Source organism: Rhagoletis zephyria, unplaced genomic scaffold, assembly GCF_001687245.7.
Source record: "Rhagoletis zephyria isolate East Lansing unplaced genomic scaffold, Rhagoletis_zephyria_1.1 Rzeph_scaffold_03875, whole genome shotgun sequence".
NCBI classification, from domain to species: Eukaryota; Metazoa; Arthropoda; class Insecta; order Diptera; family Tephritidae; genus Rhagoletis; species Rhagoletis zephyria.
The window spans coordinates 21,673-44,856 of NW_016160958.1; the positions used below are offsets into that span (position 1 = coordinate 21,673).

The following is a 23,184-nucleotide window of genomic DNA, read 5'->3' on the forward strand; positions in this document are numbered from 1 at the left end:
AATTTCAAAAATAACTGTTATTTTCGATCCCTGCTAGAAAACCATTGCGCTATACCTACCTGCGCTGTACCTGCCGCTCTGCTGCTGCCACCACAAAATTCACACAATCTTCCACCAAACGATGTGGCAACTTTTGTAGACAAGTTTTTTGCCAACAGCATAGTATAAATACTTCAGCGAATGTGTGTAAATAGATGTGTACATATCCACGTAGCTGTAGTTTGCATGCAACAATAAGAGCCTCACGGGGGGAGCAACAACAGTATCAGATAGTTTAAAGAAGTTATTCAAAACAACAAACTCGAGTGCCAACCAAAGGTGCGGTGAAGATGATGCAAAAAGAGTGTTGGTGGGTGGCGAGACGGCTCAGATGCATTACAACAACGCCAAATTTTATGTAGAAACTTTAAAAAGTTCCATTATAACTGCATGAATGAATTGGAATGCTTTTATGAAGAGCTTTTTCTATAGTACTACATACATACGTAGATACCCACACAGAGGTGCATACCTACAAACAAAAATAAATAAGTACGTGTAAGGGTGTACATATGTATGTATGCGTATTGGAATTGCATTTAAAATTGTTTGCAAGCGCATAATATTCTCACTTGCCACACTAAACGGGCATAGGAACAATGAAAACGGTTAACTATCCTTGCATCGTTGCAGAGGAGGAAAACTCGATTTAGTAGAGGCTGTGAGAGGTGGGAGGGAAGTGCGTTAAAAAGGTGCAGCAATGGAACTTTGGATGAGGGAAATAATGTCTGCCACCTTGCTCACTTACTGAATACTTATGTACATACTTAGACTCAGCTTGCTAGCCAGTTTCTTTGGCAGAACTCTGCTGAAGCGCGTAGCCGCAATTCAAATTAAAAAGAATCACCTCCGCACCAAATGTTTTCTCATTTAACAAGCTGCAGTGCAAATTGGTTGCCTGGAAGCAAAAAAAAAAAAAAAACAAAGAAATAGCAAAACAAAAAGACGCAGATAACAAGCGCTGCCAAGAGCCGGCACTACTTAAATTAGTACAGACGTACGAAATTGGCATTAAAGCGTTTCAGCTTCAGATTTTTTTCAACTCAATGCCAAGAGCATTTTCTTTTATTACGTCTTATGCGCTGTAAAGTATACTTTAAATTGTACTTAATTTTTACCTGATATTCAAAAGATGTTTACGTTTTTGTTACTAAGTAGCCAAATAAAAGGTCATTAAATTAAATAGGTTTAGTAGCAACCGAAATGAGATAACAACAAAATTGTTTACCATGGAGACAGTTAATATCTCTTTAAATAAGTGTTATCAAATTTTTTATTGGACAGGCAGAAAATATGGAAAAATTTTAAGGAAAATTTAAATATTCTACATACCCTGAACGGCTGCGACGCATAAAATTGTGCGTCATACTTTTTTTCCATATTGTGCTAATAAAGTATTCAAATAAAATTTTTTGTATCATATTTTCTCTGCAATGAAAGTCACAACATAATGAGTGTTGCATCGTTAAATAAATAAAGTTATTTTACGTAAAAATTGCCAGCTAATTAGAGTATGTGAATATTAGATAATCAAATGTATCTACTTAACAAAATTTTATAATTTTTATCTTCCAACCAAATTTAGGGAAAAATCCGGCCTGGGATTTTATGCATAGTAAGTATAAAGGAAAGTCGAGATTTTTTATACGCGGTAATGTCGAAAACTACTGAACAGATTTTGACGAGATTTTCTCTAATGTACTCTGTATCGAAAGGACAGTGACCTTTTTTACTCAGAATTTTAATAGGGTTGCCACCTGTCTAAAAAACTAAAACTAAAAGCACTAGCATGTTTTTTTTTTTAATAGGATTGCCACCTTTTAATAAAATTACTATATTCAATAATAATAAGCGTAGGCATCAGTTATGCACCGTCATTGTCAAAAGAAAAGACTAAGCCTCTACATGTGCAACAATGTAGTATTTTTCTGAGTAGGGTTGCCACCTACTAAAGAGTTAAAAGATTTTCGCCGTTCGTACGATTACAAAATGAGATACCAAATAAAAGGGCCTGGCCTTGGCATATACAAAAGCTTTCATTTTTTGAATAGGATTGCCACCTATTTAGAAATTAATATCTTCTATACATATGTAGTATAAAGGAAAGTCGAGATATTTTGACCACGCTAAGCTCAAAAACTACTGAACGGATTTATACGAGATTTTTTAAATATAATTTGTATCGATAGGAAAATTATATTTAGTACTTTAAATTCCTATAGGGTTGCCACCAGTCTACAAAATTATTGGCTGCGCACTGTTCGTTGAATTACAAGAAATGGGGTGTCAAATAAAAGGGCACGACTTTTAGATGTTCAATAATGTATTACTTTTTGTGTAGGGTTGCCACTTTATAAAAATTATAAGATCTGCTCCGTTTGTTGGACTAAACACTGAGTTACCAAGTGAAAAGATATGGTCTCTGCATAAACAATATTTTTTTTTTTTGTTTGAGTGGGGTTGCCAGACAGATTCAGTTGAATCTGGTTCAAGGACACCGTGGTATGTATATAAAGATATGCCTAACGCTTTTCTTCCACTTATGTACATGTATATTATTTTGTCTTTCGATAACCCAAAAAAGAAGACACTTAAAAATAAAAGTCCCTATATTTTAGCAGTTCAATCTTCAGCGCTTGTTAAAATTTCTAAGTATTCGAAAACTAATTTTCAAACATTCGACATTGCGTATACGCAACCTCCAGCTAAACGTAATTCATATTCTATTGACACATTTTCGCATTAGCAAACAGACGAATATTGGAGCAAAAATACGGTAAGTGAAAAACGCAAGCTGTCACACACAAACCATCCTTCGCAATTCAAAAGTTAACAGCGCAACACACCTGCCATTTGATGTCGTTTTAAAGACTATTTCCTCTTGGTTGGCACCCCGGCGCTTTGTGAAGTTCGGATAGTAATTTTGTATGTGACAAAGTATAAAAACGCATTAAACACGTTGTAAAACCGTTAATGAAAAAAAGAAAATGTTGGTATTGAAAAGTGCGCAAATACATACATACGTACATACATATAGTACATAAACAATAAGTATAAGCGCTAAACAGATTTGGGTGGTTACGTGTCTATGTGGCGATGTTTATGTGTATGCGTAATATGAGTTTTACGCCCTCGGTGGTGATTACAAATTTACGTAAAATTGGATATAAATAAAAATATGTTAAGGAAAATATAATTTTGCTCTAAAAATTGAAATTGGTTGACATAACAGCGTAATTATTTCTGATTTGTTGTTATTCGACACTCGGAAGTAGGGAAATGAGCGGCGAGACACCAAAACATATTCTAGTTGCTACATTTGCGCTTGCTTTAACGTCGAGCTAAGCCGATTTAGCAATGCACGTCTGTCCGTCTGTTTGTAGGCAATCTAGTCTCTCAGTATTCGATATATCCGGATGAAATTTGCTAGGTGGGGGTGTATTTTTATAATGTGTTAATTATTTGTCGGAACCGAAAGAATCGAACTATAACATATAGCTCCCATACAACTGATTGTTCAGTGACGACATTTTTCGTTATAACTACTCCATTTATGCTGCTAGGAACATGAAATTTTGCGATACTTCTACCCATTATCAGCAGAATACTTACATTGAAGGAAGGAATTTTGTATATAATTTGAACCCGTGCCACTTTGGAACAATATGCTTTTATTTAATTTAAAATATCTATGTTCCTGTAGAGAAAGAACATTTTCATTCTTGAATTTAAACCCGATTTCCAGGACTTAAGCTACACTAGAAATATGTGTCAAAATCACAGGCCAGTCAACTCTATTGCCTGACTGATAAATCGTCGGACACATTAAATGGAGTTGGATCAGTTTGGCAGGTAGATAAGTTCTAGGTCGTAATAAAAAAACATTCCCCCTTTCCTACGCCTCACGTGAATACCGTTTCAAACTTGCATAACCGGGCTTTAACCCTCTGAGGAGACAGAGATTGAAGAAAAACCGCATCGATAGCATTTCCAGTGCTCAATGCAGAGGCTGCACATCATCAAAGATGGTTTGGATAAGGATTCTCCAGAAGCGTCAGGCTAGGATAAGGCGGAAAAATGTAGGTGTGTTTCCTTTTAGGTGTCACTTTTCCGGGGTCCGCTATCAGACTTGGACCAAAATTTAAGAATGCAGAGCCGGTGCTAATTAAGAGGAGCTAGAAAGAAGTTTGGTTTTTGAAATAGCATCCAGCACTAATACCAACAAAATTGTCGGTTGTCGGAGCTACTATTGCCGTTTTGCTATTATTGACAAATTTAACTACTACGTGGGATAAAAATTTTTTTTTATTGAAAAATTCTCATCTCAACAGATTTTCCTTCATCTAAAATTTTTGTTTTAAAGTGTTTGAAAATTTAATGAAAACTTTTTGAGTTACACAGGACCAAAACAAATAAATTAAAGGTTATTTTAACCAGGCCAGGTGTGCTAAATACATATTGTTTTGGTCGCTGAACTCGAATCTGAAGTCCACTTGGCTCATCGCGTCAGGCTCTTTTCTACCCCAAAAAACACTTGGCGGACTTTATCTGACAGGAAAAACTCTTGGAGTCGCTGATTACGAATATCAAGTCAGATTTTCAAAAAACAAAATGGCGGATCCAACATTACAGTAGATTATTATTATTTTATTTTTTTAATTAGTGAATTTATATAAAACTTGGTATCTACGGGTTTTTGAGGACGTTGATTACGAATTTGAAGTTAGATTTTTAAAATCAATACCTAGCATGAGGTCAAGATGTCCTTTATTTTGCGATTACCTATATTCAAGAACAAATTGTAATATCAGAACGTTTCCACAAAAGAATCAAATGGGAACAAGAGCATTTAAAGCAGTTCGAACGGGAACAAAATGGGAACAAACATTTCGGGAAGGTTTCCGGAAAGAACAAGAAACGTTCTCAAGAAGAAAATAATGAAAACGAGGCAACGTTTCGAATGAGACTTAAACGAGGACGAACGTTTCGAGAACTTTTTCAAAGAGAAACAAGTAAAAACAAACGTCTCGGGAACATTCTATTGTAGAACAAAACGAGAACAAAAGCTTTGAGAACTTAAACATTAAGAATGAGAGAAGCGACTGCGTGAGAAAGATACATCATTTCACTTTTCAGATCGTTTATCATTAGGGTGAACTAACCATTTATGGAAACATTTTCAATTTTCTGTGCAAGAAAAATTTGTGTCTTTAGTCTTCGTTGACTTAATTTGCATAACTAATTATCTTTCAGTTCTTTTTCGAGTAATTCTAATATGCGAACATTTGAAACTAATGGAATGCTCTCACTTCCATTTTTCGCGAATAGTTCAGACAAGATTTGTTCCCGTTTCGTTTTCTGTCAGAAAGTTCCTGAGACCTTAGCTCCCATATTGTTCTTCGAGGGGAAAGTTCCTTAGACTTTTATTACAGGTTTCAGGGACTTTTCCCGAAAGTATTGTTCGCATTTTGTTCTCTTTGGAAACGTTCCACAGGGTTCTGTTTCTATATGATTCCCATTAAGAGCGTTCCCGACAGAGTGGTTCTAATTTCGATTTTGGTTTTAAAGCGTTATTGGGAACAAAACTACGAGAACGACATTTAGTTTCGATCATACCATTCATTCTCGGTCCCTTTTTTGTTTTCTTGTGATTACTTGAGTGTTCTCTCTTTAAATACCAGCCAAAATGTGGCCGTTCCAAACATCCTGATATCTGTTTTAAATTTTATATAAATCCTGCTGGTGGAAAGTATTCAAAGATATTTTCATTTTAAGTATACATTGTGTATGATAAAAAATCAAACTTGAATAGGGAAAAAATCGGTAATCTTCGACTCAAAATTATGTTTACTTGTTTCGGCTTTTTTTGTGTCATATAATGAGAATGGATATATATTCTCTACTATGAGACAAAACTATGTACGTATACTTTTTCTAGTGAGTGTATGTATATCCCGAGACTACGCACTCCTCCTATACACACACATGCGCACACACTTCAACTATTCCATTGCCAGTTTTCATGACTCGGATCATAACCGAAGCATTACAGCAGCATGTCCGCTTCCTACCTAAGTGTATAAATATGTAGACAGCTTTTAATAAAGGCAACAACAGCAAAAAAACACGACAACAACTACAACCATAGCAGCCACTACAAGAGGAAGCGCGGCTTCAATGTACGGCAGCAACATTTGTTTGACGCCAGCAAGCGATACACAGTCATTGACGTCAGGTTAAGCGCCGAAAAACACTGGTACACTCATATGCAAAGGTAAGCGCATTATCGCTAAACACTGCAGCATTCGGGGTGAGTACCAGTGCTGCCGAAAGTACTACAATAGTAGTATTTTACTACTATTTTGTCATTTATACTCCCGTACTCCCCGAGGACCGATTTTACTACTATTTTGCGAGATAATGGACCTTTATTGCATTGAAAACTGCCACAGCATATTGCATGGAATGATTTGCGATCAACTTTTCCTTTCCATCGAGAGCACACTTTGTGATCAAGTTTGTTAAGCCATATTACAGAGTTTTTTTAAAACTTATGACTGCTCGGGCATAAAGATCTACTCCTTTTAACTCTTGGAGGAAAAGCTCTTTCCCTGGCCTGAACTAACGCAACAACGCGTGCAGGAAACAGCTCTTATCCGTACCCGCTGAGGTGAAACCGAAGTACAAAAAAAAAGCCTGCCGTCTCATCTTCGACAAGATAGGATATGAAATAAGGTTGCCATACTTTCAGGGATTTGCGCCACGAATAGCCGTCACTTAGCCATTCCAAAAGTTGTCAGCTGTCCTACTTGATTAATGAAGTAGCCTGTCGAAACCGCCCTCTTATTGCTGAGTGCTATACCGTGTGACCTGTCACTTATAAGTATTTAGAGTATTTAAAACGAGTTCTTTATGTATTTACTAGCGTGATTTCCTTGACCAGATCTTGAAAAGTTTTAAGTTTTTCGAAGTTTATCAGTTTAAAAGAAACTCTTAAATAGTTTTAAAATTATATCCAAGGTTATTTGAGGATGAGCAGTATATCATATTTGATTCCAATAAATGAATGCTTGACGCTTAAAGGCTTTCTACGTGTTCGGCGGAGCTTCATGTTGTGCTTTTTATGACAGAAGTACACTCGGAGATTGGCTATTGTCCGCTGAGGCGCGACAGGTATTCGAAAAGCTTTTGTTGATGTTGCTGGCACAAGAAATTTAACCAGTAGCAGTCGCCACCTCTAAGCATTCGGTTACAGCGGCAAGAGCACTACTCACAACCGAAAAAAAGTTAGAAAAATTAAAGTATTAAAAAAAACCAATATACGCGAATTTTTCACTGATATTTATTTGTTTTAATTTTGTTCTAAAAACACTTTGTACTATATTTTTTTGCTTCTTTCTAAATAAAATCTATCTTTACTGTAAATAGTTTTATTGTAAGTTTTGCTCATGACTTTACACCAAGATAAGTATTTTCTCTGTAAAAAACAAAACTATGTTAAATAAAACCGGTTTATCCGTGTTTTTCTTAATTTCAAAATAGGCAACCGGTTTTTTCGAACTCGAATAGTGCGAAAACCGGTTTTGGTAAAAATTGGAGTTACCGAATGCCCTGATATTTACCAACAAAATTTAGCTGAGACTTACAGACATTGCTCACCTTGGAAGTACTTAGTTAGAAGGCTGGCCAATGACTTCCACCTATTTTCCATAATGTTGCTCCTGTCGTGAGGAATGCAAATAATATGGCTTTCGATATCGAAGCATATTCCCTAAAAAGTTAAAACTTCAGTTTCTTTCCAAATGCCAGTTTTAGGGCCTTCCGTGAGAATTCAAAAATAGGTATACACGTGCTGTAATTAACCCAAAAATAACCACTTACAAAATCAACGTTGTAGAATCTTATCAGCATTGTGGTAGCATCCTGTAAATGGACATTGAGAAACACATCTACCTAAATCTATGCCCTTAAAATATTCCACTTCAGTCTACTGTACCATAACGACCAATTTATTTTATGCTTTTAAATGGCCTTGAGTTAAGTTTAAAGATTCATTCAAAATGCTCCCCAAAATATACGTTTCTTACTACTCTGTAAAAATAGAAAACGGCAGCACTGGCGAGCACGGTTGATTTTAAAAAACATGGGGTACGAGTATGTAGCAGAAATATGGGCTGACTACTTTACGTCGCGCAATGTATGGCGATATGGTAAGTGAAGAGGTAAGAGGATGTAAAGCAGGCACAACAGGAGCCAGGAGCTCCTGTTAGCAATTGGCATTGGCATTAGTGTTAAACGTTTCGACATAGCTTAGATGCGTGTATACAAATCCAAGGCGCGTATTTGAGTGTGGGTTTGCCAATTTTGGTGATGGGCGTACCGACACGTGTGTGTGTTTGTATGTACGTATGCTTATGTGTGCTCCTACATATTTGTGGGTTAGTCCGTTTAAGCATGAATGCCTCGTGCCGCTGTTGCTGCTTACAATACAACTGTACGGGTATGTATGTATGTATTTTCAAATTTTCATTTCCACAACCTTTCATTGCTGCTGAGGATGTGTGTCGGTGTGGAGACATGGCAGGTGAAAATGAAATGATGATGAGTTCATGTGTGTGAAATTCCGAAAATTTAAATTTTTTTTTCGAATGTCATTTGCGTTTCCACTAAGGTTGAAAACGAAAACGAAATGGATTTAAATTGCTGATTAGAGGTAATGGCAAATGTTCGCATGCCCACATATACGCTCCTACTTCTGCATTTAAGCCGACTTGTGCTTGTGTGTGTGTGTGTGTGTGTGTGTGTGTGTAAATACTATATAAAATCTAAAATTCGTTCAAACATTACGAGCTCGAAACTCAACCAATAATGTTGTTGTTGCTATTGGCGTTGACATTGTCCCTTGTATTTATAGTTGTTGCTTCCCTTTTTTGTTGTTGTCCCTTTTGTTGTTTTCGATTTTGCTGTTTGTGGCGGTGGCGATGACGATGATACCAATACGGATGATAATGGTTATGGTAATGGTAATGATAGCGTTGATAACAGTAAAAGCAGCAAACCGTAAATGTCCGCGAGGCGACAGTAAAGCACACATCGAAGATTATTAGTTAGTACATTAGGATGTGTGTTAATTTGAAAACTCGTTCTGATATATTTCGATATACACAATGGGATTTCAGATGCTAAAGATAGCAATAATAGGAAGTAAGTCTCCCATTCCATTGTAAGCAAGCGCGTTGTTGTTGTTGTAGCGATTACCCACCCCACTCAAATCGGATTGTCCATCAACCGTTTCTGTCCGGTTCAGCTAATGGCAGGCCCTGGAAGTGCGCAACTTCCACTGGGGTTGTCCATAGAGACAAGGGCGTTAGCTGGGTGGACGGTGGTAGCGTTAGTCATGTGGCAACTCTTCGCATGCCGGGCACTCGTTGGGAACATCTGCGCTAACTCTGCGACCTGTGAATGGAGTTTATGTTCTGTCTATATACTGCTGGACCCAGAGGTTGTTATGTGAACCTCTGGACTTTGTCCGTTAGTTCGTATAGATGTCTCCTGACGCAGCACCAGTGACAACTCTGCGGGAAGGGCAGCGAAGATGCTTTCAGCAACTTCCGCAAAGCCGTTCCAATCATCTATGGAAAAGTTTATGTAAGTTCGGTATTCCGCGAGAGCGAAGTCGGCAGGCTTATCAATCGAGATGTCTATGGGCAGGCAAAAATTCAGTCCCAAGGCATGTTTGCAAATTTTAGCATTTCCGCCATCATTCTCATCCCAATTATTTTTTATCTTACAGTTCACAAGTTTACGGGATTTATTTCTTCAATATGTACATCGCTGTCAAAATCAACTGGAAACTTTCAACTTCATTTAGACTCTAGGGAAAATTTCAACTTTTGAAATGAAACAAAAAAGGCGCTGAAACACGTAAAGGTCATAAATTATGGATGTGTATGTATACCGCTTTTCCAAATCAGGTAAATTTTCGAAAGCTAATTCGATTTTTTTTTTCAAAAAAACTCAAAGGTTTACAAAGAAAAACTATAAAAATGGCAAATGTTTTTTTTTTCATTTGTAATAAAGCCAGTCATTTGACTTGTAGATANAAATGTTTCCCCATGCAAAATACATGGGAAAATATTAACCGATTTCAAAATAAAAAAAAAACGTGTATCCTTATTTTTGATGTTCTTCAGTTCCGAGTGGTGGCAGCAGGTAAAATCAAAAAATTTGATTTTTCTATGTTTCCCCTGGACCACCCTAATGCACAGCTAATTATATGATCCCAATATATTTTGTCTTGCAAATAAAATGGCAGGTATTAACCCAGCCAGAAAAAACCGAAAATGGATCAAAAAAAGAAAAAAAACTGGATGGAAGCGGATTTTTTTCGTTTACTGTTTCCATTATCAATCTGTTTTTCCACAAAAGTGTGCCGCAGACACGAATGTACAGATAAGAACCGAATATTGTTTTTAAAACGGATAAATTTTTGGCTGTTTTTCTGAAAATTTTCTATAGTATGCAATTTTAGTTTTGAGAAGAAAAAGGTACTTTATTTGTATTTTAGAATAAAGTCAAGATCCTTAATTCGTGTGCATTCATTGGACATTACTAAGTAACTTTCAATACTTTACAGCGCGCTGATTAGCCTTAACCTTGCCCCTGTTACGGCTACTGCTTCGCGACATGCGGATGTTATTATAAAGCCGCAGAGTGAAATAGTAAATAAACTCTATGAGACTGAGAATGCTAGCGCCCAAAAACAAGCCCAGTATGCCGCCAATGGTGACCACAACGTCCAAGCGAGTACGGATCGCTTGACGCCTATAACGCTCAGTGGGACGATCCGAGAGACTAATTGCAATACTGCGGTTGTTGACGCCTTTGCGATTGCTTGAAAACNAGCGGATTTTTTTCGTTTACTGTTTCCATTATCAATCTGTTTTTCCACAAAAGTGTGCCGCAGACACGAATGTACAGATAAGAACCGAATATTGTTTTTAAAACGGATAAATTTTTGGCTGTTTTTCTGAAAATTTTCTATAGTATGCAATTTTAGTTTTGAGAAGAAAAAGGTACTTTATTTGTATTTTAGAATAAAGTCAAGATCCTTAATTCGTGTGCATTCATTGGACATTACTAAGTAACTTTCAATACTTTACAGCGCGCTGATTAGCCTTAACCTTGCCCCTGTTACGGCTACTGCTTCGCGACATGCGGATGTTATTATAAAGCCGCAGAGTGAAATAGTAAATAAACTCTATGAGACTGAGAATGCTAGCGCCCAAAAACAAGCCCAGTATGCCGCCAATGGTGACCACAACGTCCAAGCGAGTACGGATCGCTTGACGCCTATAACGCTCAGTGGGACGATCCGAGAGACTAATTGCAATGCTGCGGTTGTTGACGCCTTTGCGATTGCTTGAAAACAAAAAAAAAAACAAAAAAAGAAAAGCTTACATGAAATTCACCAACGACAATTTTTTACACCACACACCTCGGACTATACTCCATCACCGAACGCAAATCGTGCTCAACGCACGATGGCAAGCAATCACAAGTTTCATTATTCTCCGGCCAGGGTAGCAACATTTTGATATCCGGTGTAGCCTTCGTCTCCTTCTCCAAACACAAGTAGCCACTGTAATCGCAATCGGGCATATCTTTCCTCGGCACCGGCATCAAATTGTACATTGTGCAGTTACAGTAACGCATTTGCAGCAAACGTATACAATCGACCATACAGGCGCTGAAGCTGTAGGCACGGAAGGATGAATGCGGTGTGACCTCGTGGGGAAAGCGGCAACCTCGGTGTTCTGGTATCACTTCATGTACATCCGGATCGTTGACCATTTCTTGCAGCGAAATTCGAAAGTCCGTATGCTTGCCAGGCGTAGCTATCTTCACAGTAATGCCAGCCAAGTTGGCGTAGGGAATATCCTCTTTATTGATCACGAAAACCTGGCAGTTTTGGGATTTCAGAAGTAAATATGTGTGTCCATATATTATGCTTATCTAACAAACCTCCATTGCCACTTGGGTAACTAGACGCATTGTTGCTGCAGCATGATTGTCTTCAACCACATTTGGGAACCAATATTCGCTGTTGCTGTGTTGGGGAGAATAGGTGATAATGTGTAGTTGTGTAAGCAGATATCGTAGTTTTTAAATGAATGTATTTTGACCAGAAGTCATTCGAAAATGTTAAGTTCAGGGAGGGCAACATCTAGTTCGAGCTTTGGCATCCTTTTCTGTGGTGCATAGGTTAATTTGCATCACTCTACTTCGGACTCCCTCGATTTGATAAAGTTCATCCTGGAGAAAGATGTTGATGGAGCCCTGATGCAAGAACCCTAGGTTTTAAAAGGTAGGGTCAATGGGCTAGGTATGGACTGCTACCGCGTGTTCACCCCAATGGCGTAAGGTAAGAACCTGTATGCTGGCTAAGAAGATATTTAGTAATCTTTTCCTTTTCACCCCATTCAGCACTGGAGACCTCACAGCGGTATTAGGACAGCACAAAGGCAGACGCAGCTGGTGCTACTGGCCACACGAGGAGGAGCAGCCACCACCTCAAGTAGTGTACCAACTGGTGTCACAAGACCAGTCACGTGGGCTGGGTCTGGTAATAGCCTGCAACACGAATATTCACCATGAACTTCGGGGCAGAATGGACACCAATTCATGTTAGAAGAGAGGGATTAGATTTAACACTGGCCTCTGATTCGACTACCGGCAAGGTTAGTACACAATTGGAGGGCATCCGATACATGTTCACGGCAACAACTTCACTAGGAGTTAACCCTTCTAAAACCGAACTTGTCTTGTTCACAAAGAAAACTAAAATTCTGGAATTGCCCTTAAAAAAGCTGGACGAGACTAGTCTGAACCCTTCCCCAGAGGTAAAATACTTAGGTACTATTAGACTCCAAACTTACGTGGAGGCGCAACGTTTAGGAAAGAGTAAAGAGAAGCCTATCAGCGTACTATGCCGTTGAAAGGGCTTTAGGAAAAAACTGGGGGTTGTTACCTTTGTCCTTTACGGTTTGTTCACCCCAGTCATCCGACCGATTTTAAAAGCAGCAATCCGATAATAATTGAAAAATTACAGAGACTCGCAAGCCTCGGTATACCAGGCGCTGTAAGCAGCTGAGCATGATCTTTGACTTGGAGCCACCACAAGTATTCGTAACAGAGGCTGCCGAAAAAGGTGCTCTTAGACTGAGGCAATCAAAATCGTGGAAGAGAAGCAACAACGGATATGCAGCGGTCTTGAAGCCAATTAATAGCAGACGGCGTAACAGAATCAAAGCCGACTTAGATGTCGAAACTAATTACCTCACGTCAACATGGGATTTCATTTGTTGACAGCCAGGCGGCCAGTCGAAAGAAGTTTGAAAATGTCATGCAACACTGGCCTCACTGTGTCTCGTCCAAAACCTGTACTTGCCAGGCTCCTGGACATAACAATATAGAAAGGAGCGAAGTAGCCTGTGAGATGTCTAAACGTGGCTCGGAAATGCAGGTTAAAGAAGCAAATAACTTGCTACTGCCACCGATCTCGTTTCTGCTATGGCTGGTTGAAAAATACACCACAGTCGTAAGTAAGTAATGACCTATGGATCAATCAAAACGACTATAAGATCTTAATCTCCTAGTTGTTCAGACTCATTAAGAATCGTACTGCGGAACTATTGACACTAAACAAATCTGTAGTAAGGGCGATTATCGGTGTCATCACATGACACTGTGCTATAACACCAATGCTACAGCAATGGCGTATACCAAAAAGGTCCCTCTGAAGAAGTTGTCGTGATGAGGATGAAGGAAAATCCATTCACCACTTCTTACGTTTATGCCCAGCTCTCCAGACAAGGCTTTTAAAGTATTTGGGACCGCGCATTTTCAATAGATTGGTGGAGATGGCGGAGGTGAAAATATCGAGTCTTCACGGCTTGATCTGGGATAGTTAATGGCTTGACAGACTCTATATCGACAGAATGTATTAACATCGGTTAGAAGGATGTGTCCCCCATGGAAGTATGAATCAATCGTAGACGCCTCCTTAACTCAACCTAACCCAAATGAGATTTTTTATTTACCAGACCAAGCGCTGTTGTCAGTTAATGAAAAAAAATTTCGTTGAAGAATGGAGATGGTTAGATACGTCATCAATGTTTGTCTGATCACTGTCGAACTTATGGCTATAACATAATTTATGACTACATATGTATTACCAAACTTACGGATGGTTATTTTGTAGCGAATTCAGTAGAAAACAAATGCCATACGGTGTTTGAAATGGAACAAAGTAATGGCAACAATTGAATGCCTTACCACCCAACGAACATTCCAATAGTACGTAAGAGCAATTCTGGTGGAGCTTTAAAAAAATATTAATAGTTAATATTTTATGTATAAATGTCAATTCATTAAGTACTATGTGCATACATAATTTATATATAATTTGTATATAAGTAACACTCAACATACCATTCCAATTAGCTCTCGATAGCCCGCATGCGGACATTCGGTATCAGTGCCCTCCTTTTCGTAGCAGTGCGCTTTCGCATTGCCAGAGTTGTATTCATGTGGAAAGAGTAGTTTCAAAACAAATATTTCGATATCATACTCGTAATCATCTGGCCAACTGGAGTGAGTTAAAGGAAAAATACATAAGTTTTCGAAGAAATTTAATTTGATTGCAAATATCGCTTTGGGCAATAAAACAAAAATTTAAGTGCAAAAGTATAAGAAGCGAAAAGGTTTAAAATTTTTAATTGAGATTTCTGAATTTAAACTTAGGAAAGTTTCAAAAATAGAGGCTCATTTTCTTAAATTTTTTGTGTTTCAGAACATTAAGAAGTGTCTTAAACCGAGACCATAACGATTATAAGAAATAAAATTAAATATTGATCCATAATTATTATTGAACAATGTNTACATTTTCTTAAATTTTGTGTTTTCAGAACATTAAGAAGTGTCTTAAACAGAGACCATAACGATTATAANCTACATTTTCTTAAATTTTTTGTGTTTCAGAACATTAAGAAGTGTCTTAAACCGAGACCATAACGATTATAAGAAATAAAATTAAATATTGATCCATAATTATTATTGAACAATGTAAAAGTGGTTTTCGTCTCGCGGGATGATTATTTCAAGACGAATATTATTTACGTCTTCTCATAATAATCATATGGGACTTTTATTGAATTAAAATTTCTTTATCGAGTTCGGAGACTTAGGGCCGTTAACTTATCTATTTTTAAGTAATTCTATTAATTAATTGTAATTAGTAATTCTAAATAATGAATGAAATAAATGAATAAATTATAGCTTAACACAGATATTTTAACGGCCCTTAAAGCGTTAAATATATTTATTTATAAATATAGATATTAAAGGGTTTTGCTTTTACGCGGTTTTGGTTCTTTGAAAAGGGTTGCCAGATGTTAGGATATCAAATGCAAATAATCGAGTTCGGATATGTTTACGTAAAATATTTAACCCACCGTCACCAGATCTGCACAGAGAATTGAAGAGATTGGTATGTAGAAGTGCAATGCCACCAGCCAAGAAAAATCAAGTTAAATGAACCTATTTCAGATTATAAGTTCAACAAAATTTCAAAAAAGGCTTTACTATCAAAGCTTTTTGAAGAGAGTTGTCATCTGTTTAAAATTCAAATTTTTATTTTTCATAAGTAAAATGAAATATTACATAGGAATAGAAACAGTCATGAGAAAGCTTTTTGTGGAAAATATTTTTAAATGGGGATGCCATCTGTTTAAAAGTTACCTTGAATTGGATTAATACGTTAACTGAAACGCCACAAAATGATTCAATGTTAAATTAAAAATTATTTAAATAAGTTTTATTTTTAAAATGCTTTAAAATGTTTAAAAGTGAAATTAAATTCAATCGTTACTAAAGTGAAATATAGAAATATTGAGATCAAAGGAAATATGTTGAAAAGATCTTTATCATCAAATCAATTTAATTTAATATTATAATATTATTTAACCTGTTTTCAACGGAATTTTCACCTTAGGACTGTACCCAAAAAAAAACTGCACAAATTGTTTAGATTGGATTTTGACGTTGGTTTCATCGTCTATGACAATGCCCTCAACGGAGTCACGAAGCAAACGGTCGTACAATTTTCGGAGCCTTGTTTCCCTCACTTCCAGTTGTCTTTCACCTTTTTTAGGTACTTTCTGTTCTTTTTTTGAAGTTATCAACTTGCGCCTTTTCTTAACCCTTTGTATCATGGGTGCACTTGTGTTTGCTTTTTTTGCCAAATCTCTCCCGGACATTGTTTTATTTTGGCTTATTAAAGCCAGTAAACTTTATTCAAGGTTCTGACCAGTTGCACACTTTTTTGATGGAAGCAGTATCACCAAATTTGTTAATGATGTTTTTGACACTAGTTATACTTGACTTTATACCGTTTGGCCAACTATCGATACAAAACTCCTTTTCCAGTGGGGTAATTGTACACAATTTTCTTTCGCACTTCTTCTTCGATTTGCGGCAGCGCGAAAACTATAAAATTTATGTTAAGAAGACAATATTTCTTGTATTCTAACGGTACCCAAAAAAAGGGCATCAAGTGCCTATTTTCCAATAAATTTGAATTTGAAAGTGTGAAGTTTCTTTTCGGTACAGTGCTATATAAACAATTTAAAAAATTTAGTTTACCTAGGAAATGTAAGTTTTTTAACCGACTTTCAAAAAATTATAAAGGAATATATTTTCTATGTATGTTACCGGACAACTTTTGACCACTTTGGTTTCCCAGGGTTACCCCGATGATTGAATAATGAAAAAATTAACGACATTCAAAAATTTCAATATCAGCATTGAAGTATTTTTTGCTTAAAAATTACTTGTTTTATACCGAAATGGTCATCTAAGGTTAAATTCGAGACATTGATTTCAGGGAAACGAGAACTTTTACTAACTTTATTAATTTCGATGATGTAATTTTTTTTTTTTTTTTTTTGTTGCATTTGAAATCATAACGTTAAACCGAACTCACGTAGGCGCAGCTGTGGGCAAAAGCTAGTTGCACATAGAAATTTCTATTTTAAATTAAATAAGTTCGAAAAACTCCGCAAACTTTTAAATTGTGCTAGTGCTGTGAAAATGAGGCATACACAACTAAATATTTCCTTGTGGTGAAAAGTAAATAAAAACACATTAGGGGTATTCTCGAAGTCTTGCACGATGCACGGATTGCACGAAATGCAAAAATACTATTCCAAATTTCGAAGAGTACGAGAACACCCCATTGCAAAGTGGTAGCATGCATGGGGAGCAAGCAGCGAAATTATGTATCAGATACAATAACAAGAGACAGCAAAAAAAAATTAAGTGAGCGAGATGAGAGGAATGAGAGAAATATGTAGCAATTCCAACAACAAAACAACTAGCACAGGGTCGCTATTATCTTGCTATGCTATTTTGCAAAATATATACATGGGTTTCGACGTTGCATATTTTGCAGCGATAGGAAATGTTGTTTCCCATGAATTTTCTTGTTGTGTGTTTGCAATTTATGCAATCCGTGCAATCCGTGCTACGTGCAATGGCTTTGCAAGATTTGGAGAATACCCCTAATCCCTACGCATAAAGCTAAAGCGATATAAGCTGTGTACTCAGTTATGAATGCGTGTACGAGTATCACAATTATGTGCGTTAATTTTCACTAATCGCAATCAGTGTATGCTGTGCGCTTACCAATTGCCTGGAGCACTTTTAACTTAACTCTTTCTTTATTATCTTCTTTAATTTTCCTCATTACCAATTTGAGCTTAATTGTAAAGCATGTGTACATGTTTTCAGGCGAATATATTTGTGTGCTAGTATATACATACATACACATCTGTTATATGTATAATATATTTTAATATATATACATACATATATATCTATGAAAAATTTTCGAATTTATGTTTGCAATCACCAGGATGTACATTAGACCGTACCAACTTACCAGCAAACAAAAAATGTAGGCACAACCGAGTCTAAAGTATTATTGCAAATCAATTAAAAATAATAATTTTTGACCAAACCTACGGGTCGCCTTTCTATATTTCTCGGTGACCACTCACACATTCGGCATAAAACATTTATTTTAATAGTACCACTGGAATAATAAAAAAAAAATCCTTTCAATTTTTGGAGAGCTTAAATTTGCGGGCATTAGGGTGGAATATTGGGATGGTAGGAACTGTAGGAGGGTTGCCACCTGATATAAAAATTAAATTCTACTTGATTTAATGGAACTAGATAATTTAAATATATATCACAATACGGGTGTCAGACTAAAGAGGTATAAAAAGGTTTTAGTTTGAAAATATTTTTTAACAGAGTTGCCATCTGTTTATAAAGTTGAATTTATTTAAATTATACATAAGTTACTGCAAACGAAGGCGTATAAGGAAATATTTAGCTTGAACATTAAGAATATTAAAGAGGGCTGCCATCTGTTTCAAAAGTTAAACTCAATTTATTTAGTAAATTACGTGATTTCTGTAAGATGTGTAGCACTTGAAATGGGTTTAAAATTCAATCCAATAAAATCAAAAGGAATGTAACGTGTTTAATGAATGTGCTCTTAATATTGAGTCCTAACCGCCGAAAAGACGTAAGCGAAATTTTTTTTTTAATTTTATGTTTGATGCAGAAATGCAAAAAATCAAGTTTAGCGGCACAGACCGCAGGTAAAGACGAGAGCGCTGGACTGATCCTTTTTTTTGAAATTGCCGGGCAAAAATACTTTAGACTCAGAAGGGTACGGCGAACTTTTTTTTTCTGGTACGGTCTAATGTACGTATACATATGTATGCAGAGACAAAAGTACTTACGAACTGAGCGGTTAGCGAAAGATGACGGGAAGAAAATAAAATAAAAGAAAGAAGAGTATATTGTTAGAAAGTTTTAAAATATTTAAGGGGAGTAAAAATATAAAATTTGTCAAGTGAATATTATTATTCTTTCATTTAAAATTAGGAATGCACTTGTTGAGCTAATTTATACCATATCCCCCCCATCAAAGTATTAACCACATCACTAACTATTGGTGTCCACACTGCGGTTTGAGGTTTATAAAACAGTACAAATGTAAAGAACAGTGTTCGGATCTCCAAACCTCGATTCAGGACTAAATCGCTGCAAAAATCGGACCAAAAACAAATTTTCCGTACTAGATTGAATTTTTTATTCTTGTTTCTGACATTAAGTGTTTGACTAAAATATTTTCTATTCATGCAAAATAAGAACGCGAAGCAATGCAAGGATAATATGTTACATATTTAGGTAATTTTTAGCATTTTCTGTGAAGTAGAACGTATCTAACACTTAATTTTTTAAAAAGCAAACCTTTTCTACTTTATATAAATTTCATTCTACATATATTTTTTAACAACTTAAGTTAAGTTCTGCATCCGCCAGTTTGTACAGCCATACATCAAGTTACTTTATTGACGCATTGCTATGAAAGAGTTACTTTTTAACAGTGAGATTTGGCTACTTTTAAATTTTTTTACTGAAACCGGTGGTGAACACTCAAAAAACGTCCCCAAGAGGGGCATAACATGAATGAAAAAAACGGAATAGATTTGAAGTCCAGCGGAGTAGAGGAGTAGATTTAAATTTTTTTTAAAAACCGGAGTAAATCTAATCTGATTTTAGTTGAGTCCAAACACTAGTAGGGAACGAATTCTTTATATTTCAACGCTAATGACCCACAGATGGCGGGAAAACACAGGGTTGTATCAGACTTTCGACGTGGTTTCGAGTTGGTTAGCTTTTAACCATCTCAGTGAAATGGTTAAGTGCTGTCATTTTTATATGGCGAAACTACGCTAAATCAAGTGGGTTATGGGGATAACCAACTCAGTAGCCATAACTACGTGGTTAGCGCCGGTGGGGACATGGTATTAGAATTTCCAACTGAAAAATTTTGTTTTTATGATTAATTTACTATTTTTTAAAACACTTTTGACTAGACAACTTTTTTGTTCGAAATTTTCTCTTAGTGAATATTACCCCAATAGGTTTCTTTTAAACAAGAAATAAGTTTTATTTTTCCTTTCTTAAATAAGCATGATAAGGGTAATTATTATCAACTAAATTTTCTGTGAATGCTGATTTGAGCGCATAAGCTCTTTCAAAAGGGTTTAAGCACGTTTCAGCTCGCTTCAGGTCCTTGCGAGCTGCTTAACTGAAAAAGGGTTTGGTGGAAAATTTGTGAAAATGAGAGAATACTTTAAAGATTTTGAGGGAATTTTCTTTGACAGAGTTGGTAGAGTATATGCGGAAAATTTTTTTTACCGGATGTCAACTACGGCAAAGGTATTTAAAAAAAAAATTTTATTAAAAAAAAAAAATTTTTTGTTAAAAAAAAAATTTAGTTAGCTTTTGATACTAAAAATTTTATGTTTTCTTGTAAGTAGTATTTCATTGGAAACTGGATCAATAGTTTGCCTTGGCTACTACGCATGCGTCATACATAATTGCTATTATATTTCACGGTATAGAAATTGAATCCCCCATCTTTTTTCTGAAGATGTGGCGAAATCTGATCTTACTGAATTATTTTTTGGTTTTAACTATGCGCCGCTGAATTGGAGTTTGATAGCAAAGCGGTTATTCAAACCTTTGTTCGTGCTTTATGTTAGCATAGATCCCTTTGCGATGACTTTGCAGTCTTAAATTAGTATTGCCAAGATGATCCTGGGGTTAAGAAATACATACATATTTTCGTTTAGACACCTTGGTACTTTTTTCTCCGGTATACACTTACAAAATTTATCGTGGAAAAAATCAATAATGAGTGACATTGCCTAAAGCAACGATGACGAGATTATATTCTCGTGTAAAACATGCATTTAAAATTGATCACACAAATTAAACTTTCACTTACTTTTTTATAAACTCCTCCACCGGTGCTGTGGTGCCATCTTTCTCCATTGTCTCACAGACCGCCACACTGGGAAAAAAAATTTTATCATACGGCGTCAGGCTCTCGAAGACAATGCTCACAGCGAACAACTCAAAGTCTCGCTCAAAGGTGGAAATCAGACTGTACGAACCGTAAGCAGACAATATAACGCAAAATAGCCAGAATAAACGTTCGCTGAAATGCAGTCTGCGAGAAGAAGTCAAATGAAAATAAAATTCGGTGAATAAATAAATCATGGAGAGTAGATATTTAATACACTCATTTCATTTCATTTCATTAAATTTTAAATACAGGAAATGCCCCTAAGCAGGCTATGCGACTCTATAGTGCAGACGAACAAGTGTGCTCTGTGTGGAACGAAGTCGAAAAGTAGCTAAAAAGCGTGAATCACAGATAGCAGCCGCAGCGCCTAAGGTGGTAAGTACAAAAGCTACTAGAATTATGCATGTCCTTAGATATGTTTACGTTTATGCGCTTCGTGCTTATGATCCAGTAGTACAGCAATTGCACTTTTGCGTATGTGCGTGTGAGTGTGGATCAGAGAAATTGCGGCATACTTACTTGTTATTGGCAATATAGCTGATACCGGCCAAGGAGCAATTAGCGCAATAGTCGCGCAAACTGGCCAACAGTGGCCAGACCATAATCCACGATGCTCTTAGTTGGATACCCCAGCTGGAGGACTCTACCTAGTGGGCACACAGGCAGGCAAGCTCTTTTTTTGGCTGGCTCACAAGTAGACCGACTGGTTGGTGGTCGGTAACTTCGTTGCCAGTTGCCTACTGAGTGCTGAATGGAGCCAAGTATGACATTCGAGTAGTGCAACAGCAGCTGGTGCAGCGAAATTACGGCAGCAAGACTACCTACGGTTATGCAAGTGTATGCCGAGAGTGTATACACTGTACAAACAAACATATGTGCATATGTGTAGGTTTGATTTTACAAGTATGTGCTTCTCATGTGTGCGTATGTTATCGGCCGGCCACAAGTGGAGAGCGTTTAATTGCTGTTTCCTTTTGCGTTCACCACAAACAAAGCGGACAAGCATAACGTGGTATAGTGCAATACTCACAGCAACAAACACATGTTGCAACAACAACAACTGCAGAATAATCGTACTGCTGGCACGGAAGTTGTGGGAACGGTGGGATTGTATGGAGCAAAAGTTTGAATGAATGTTAATATGGGTGTGAGTATGACTATGAGTACCTATGTGTATGGGTAGTATTATTATGATTAGGGGGATGCGTACGATCACGGGTTTTAGTATGAGTATGAATATGAGTATGAGTACAAGTATGAAGATATGTATGAGCATGAGTATATGTATGGGTATGAGCATGAGTAAAACAAGAGCATTAGCATGAATATGAGAACGAATATGAGTACGAGTTTGAGTACGAATATGAATATGAATATAAAGATGAATATCAAAACAAATATGAATATGAAAATGAATGTGTATATGAATATGAATATTAATATGAGTATGGTATGAATAAAAACGTAAGTACGAATATGAATTTAAATATGAATATGATCATGAATATGAGAATGGATATGAATACAAATGTGAGTACGAATATCTCTTTTTGAATTTGAATGTGAATGTTAATATGAATATGTATATGAATATTGATATAAATACGAATTTTAATATGAATAGAAATATAAATATGAATATGAACATAAATATGAATACGAGCATACATATAAAAATTAATATGAATATGAATATGAATATGAATATGAATATGAATATGAATATGAANATATGAATATGAATCTGAATATGAATATGAAAATGAATATGAATATGGATATGAATATGAATATGAATATGAATACGAATATGAATATGAATATGGATCTGAATATGAATACGAATACGAACATGAATATTATTATTAATATGAACATGAATATAAATATAAATAAGAGTATGAGTAACAATAAGTATAAATATGAGTAAAAGTATGTGTATATGCGTATGAGTATTAGTATGAGTTTGGGTATGAGTATGCCCAGAGTATGAGTATGGGAATGAGTACATGAATATAAAAATAAATATGATTTTAAATTTAGTTAAGCATTTGAATATACACACACACTCACACTGAAATTTAACTTCTGTTTTTTGACTTATTTTAATTCCTCTCTTACTCACAGTG

The 23,184-nt window shown here is 36.2% G+C and overlaps 1 protein-coding gene across 1 annotated transcript; it reads right to left on the bottom strand.

The window, feature by feature from the left end:
• Positions 1–10,661: 10,661 nt before the first annotated feature.
• Positions 10,662–21,657, bottom strand: ppk15 (pickpocket 15). The gene is made up of 8 exons (XM_017625028.1): positions 21,575–21,657; positions 20,975–21,199; positions 14,533–14,689; positions 14,286–14,422; positions 12,064–12,148; positions 11,537–12,000; positions 11,197–11,460; positions 10,662–10,932 (listed from the first exon to the last, which is right to left on the bottom strand). Exons 1-8 carry the CDS (start codon positions 21,655–21,657, stop codon positions 10,662–10,664), a joined length of 1,686 nt encoding a protein of 561 aa, XP_017480517.1.
• Positions 21,658–23,184: the final 1,527 nt, after the last annotated feature.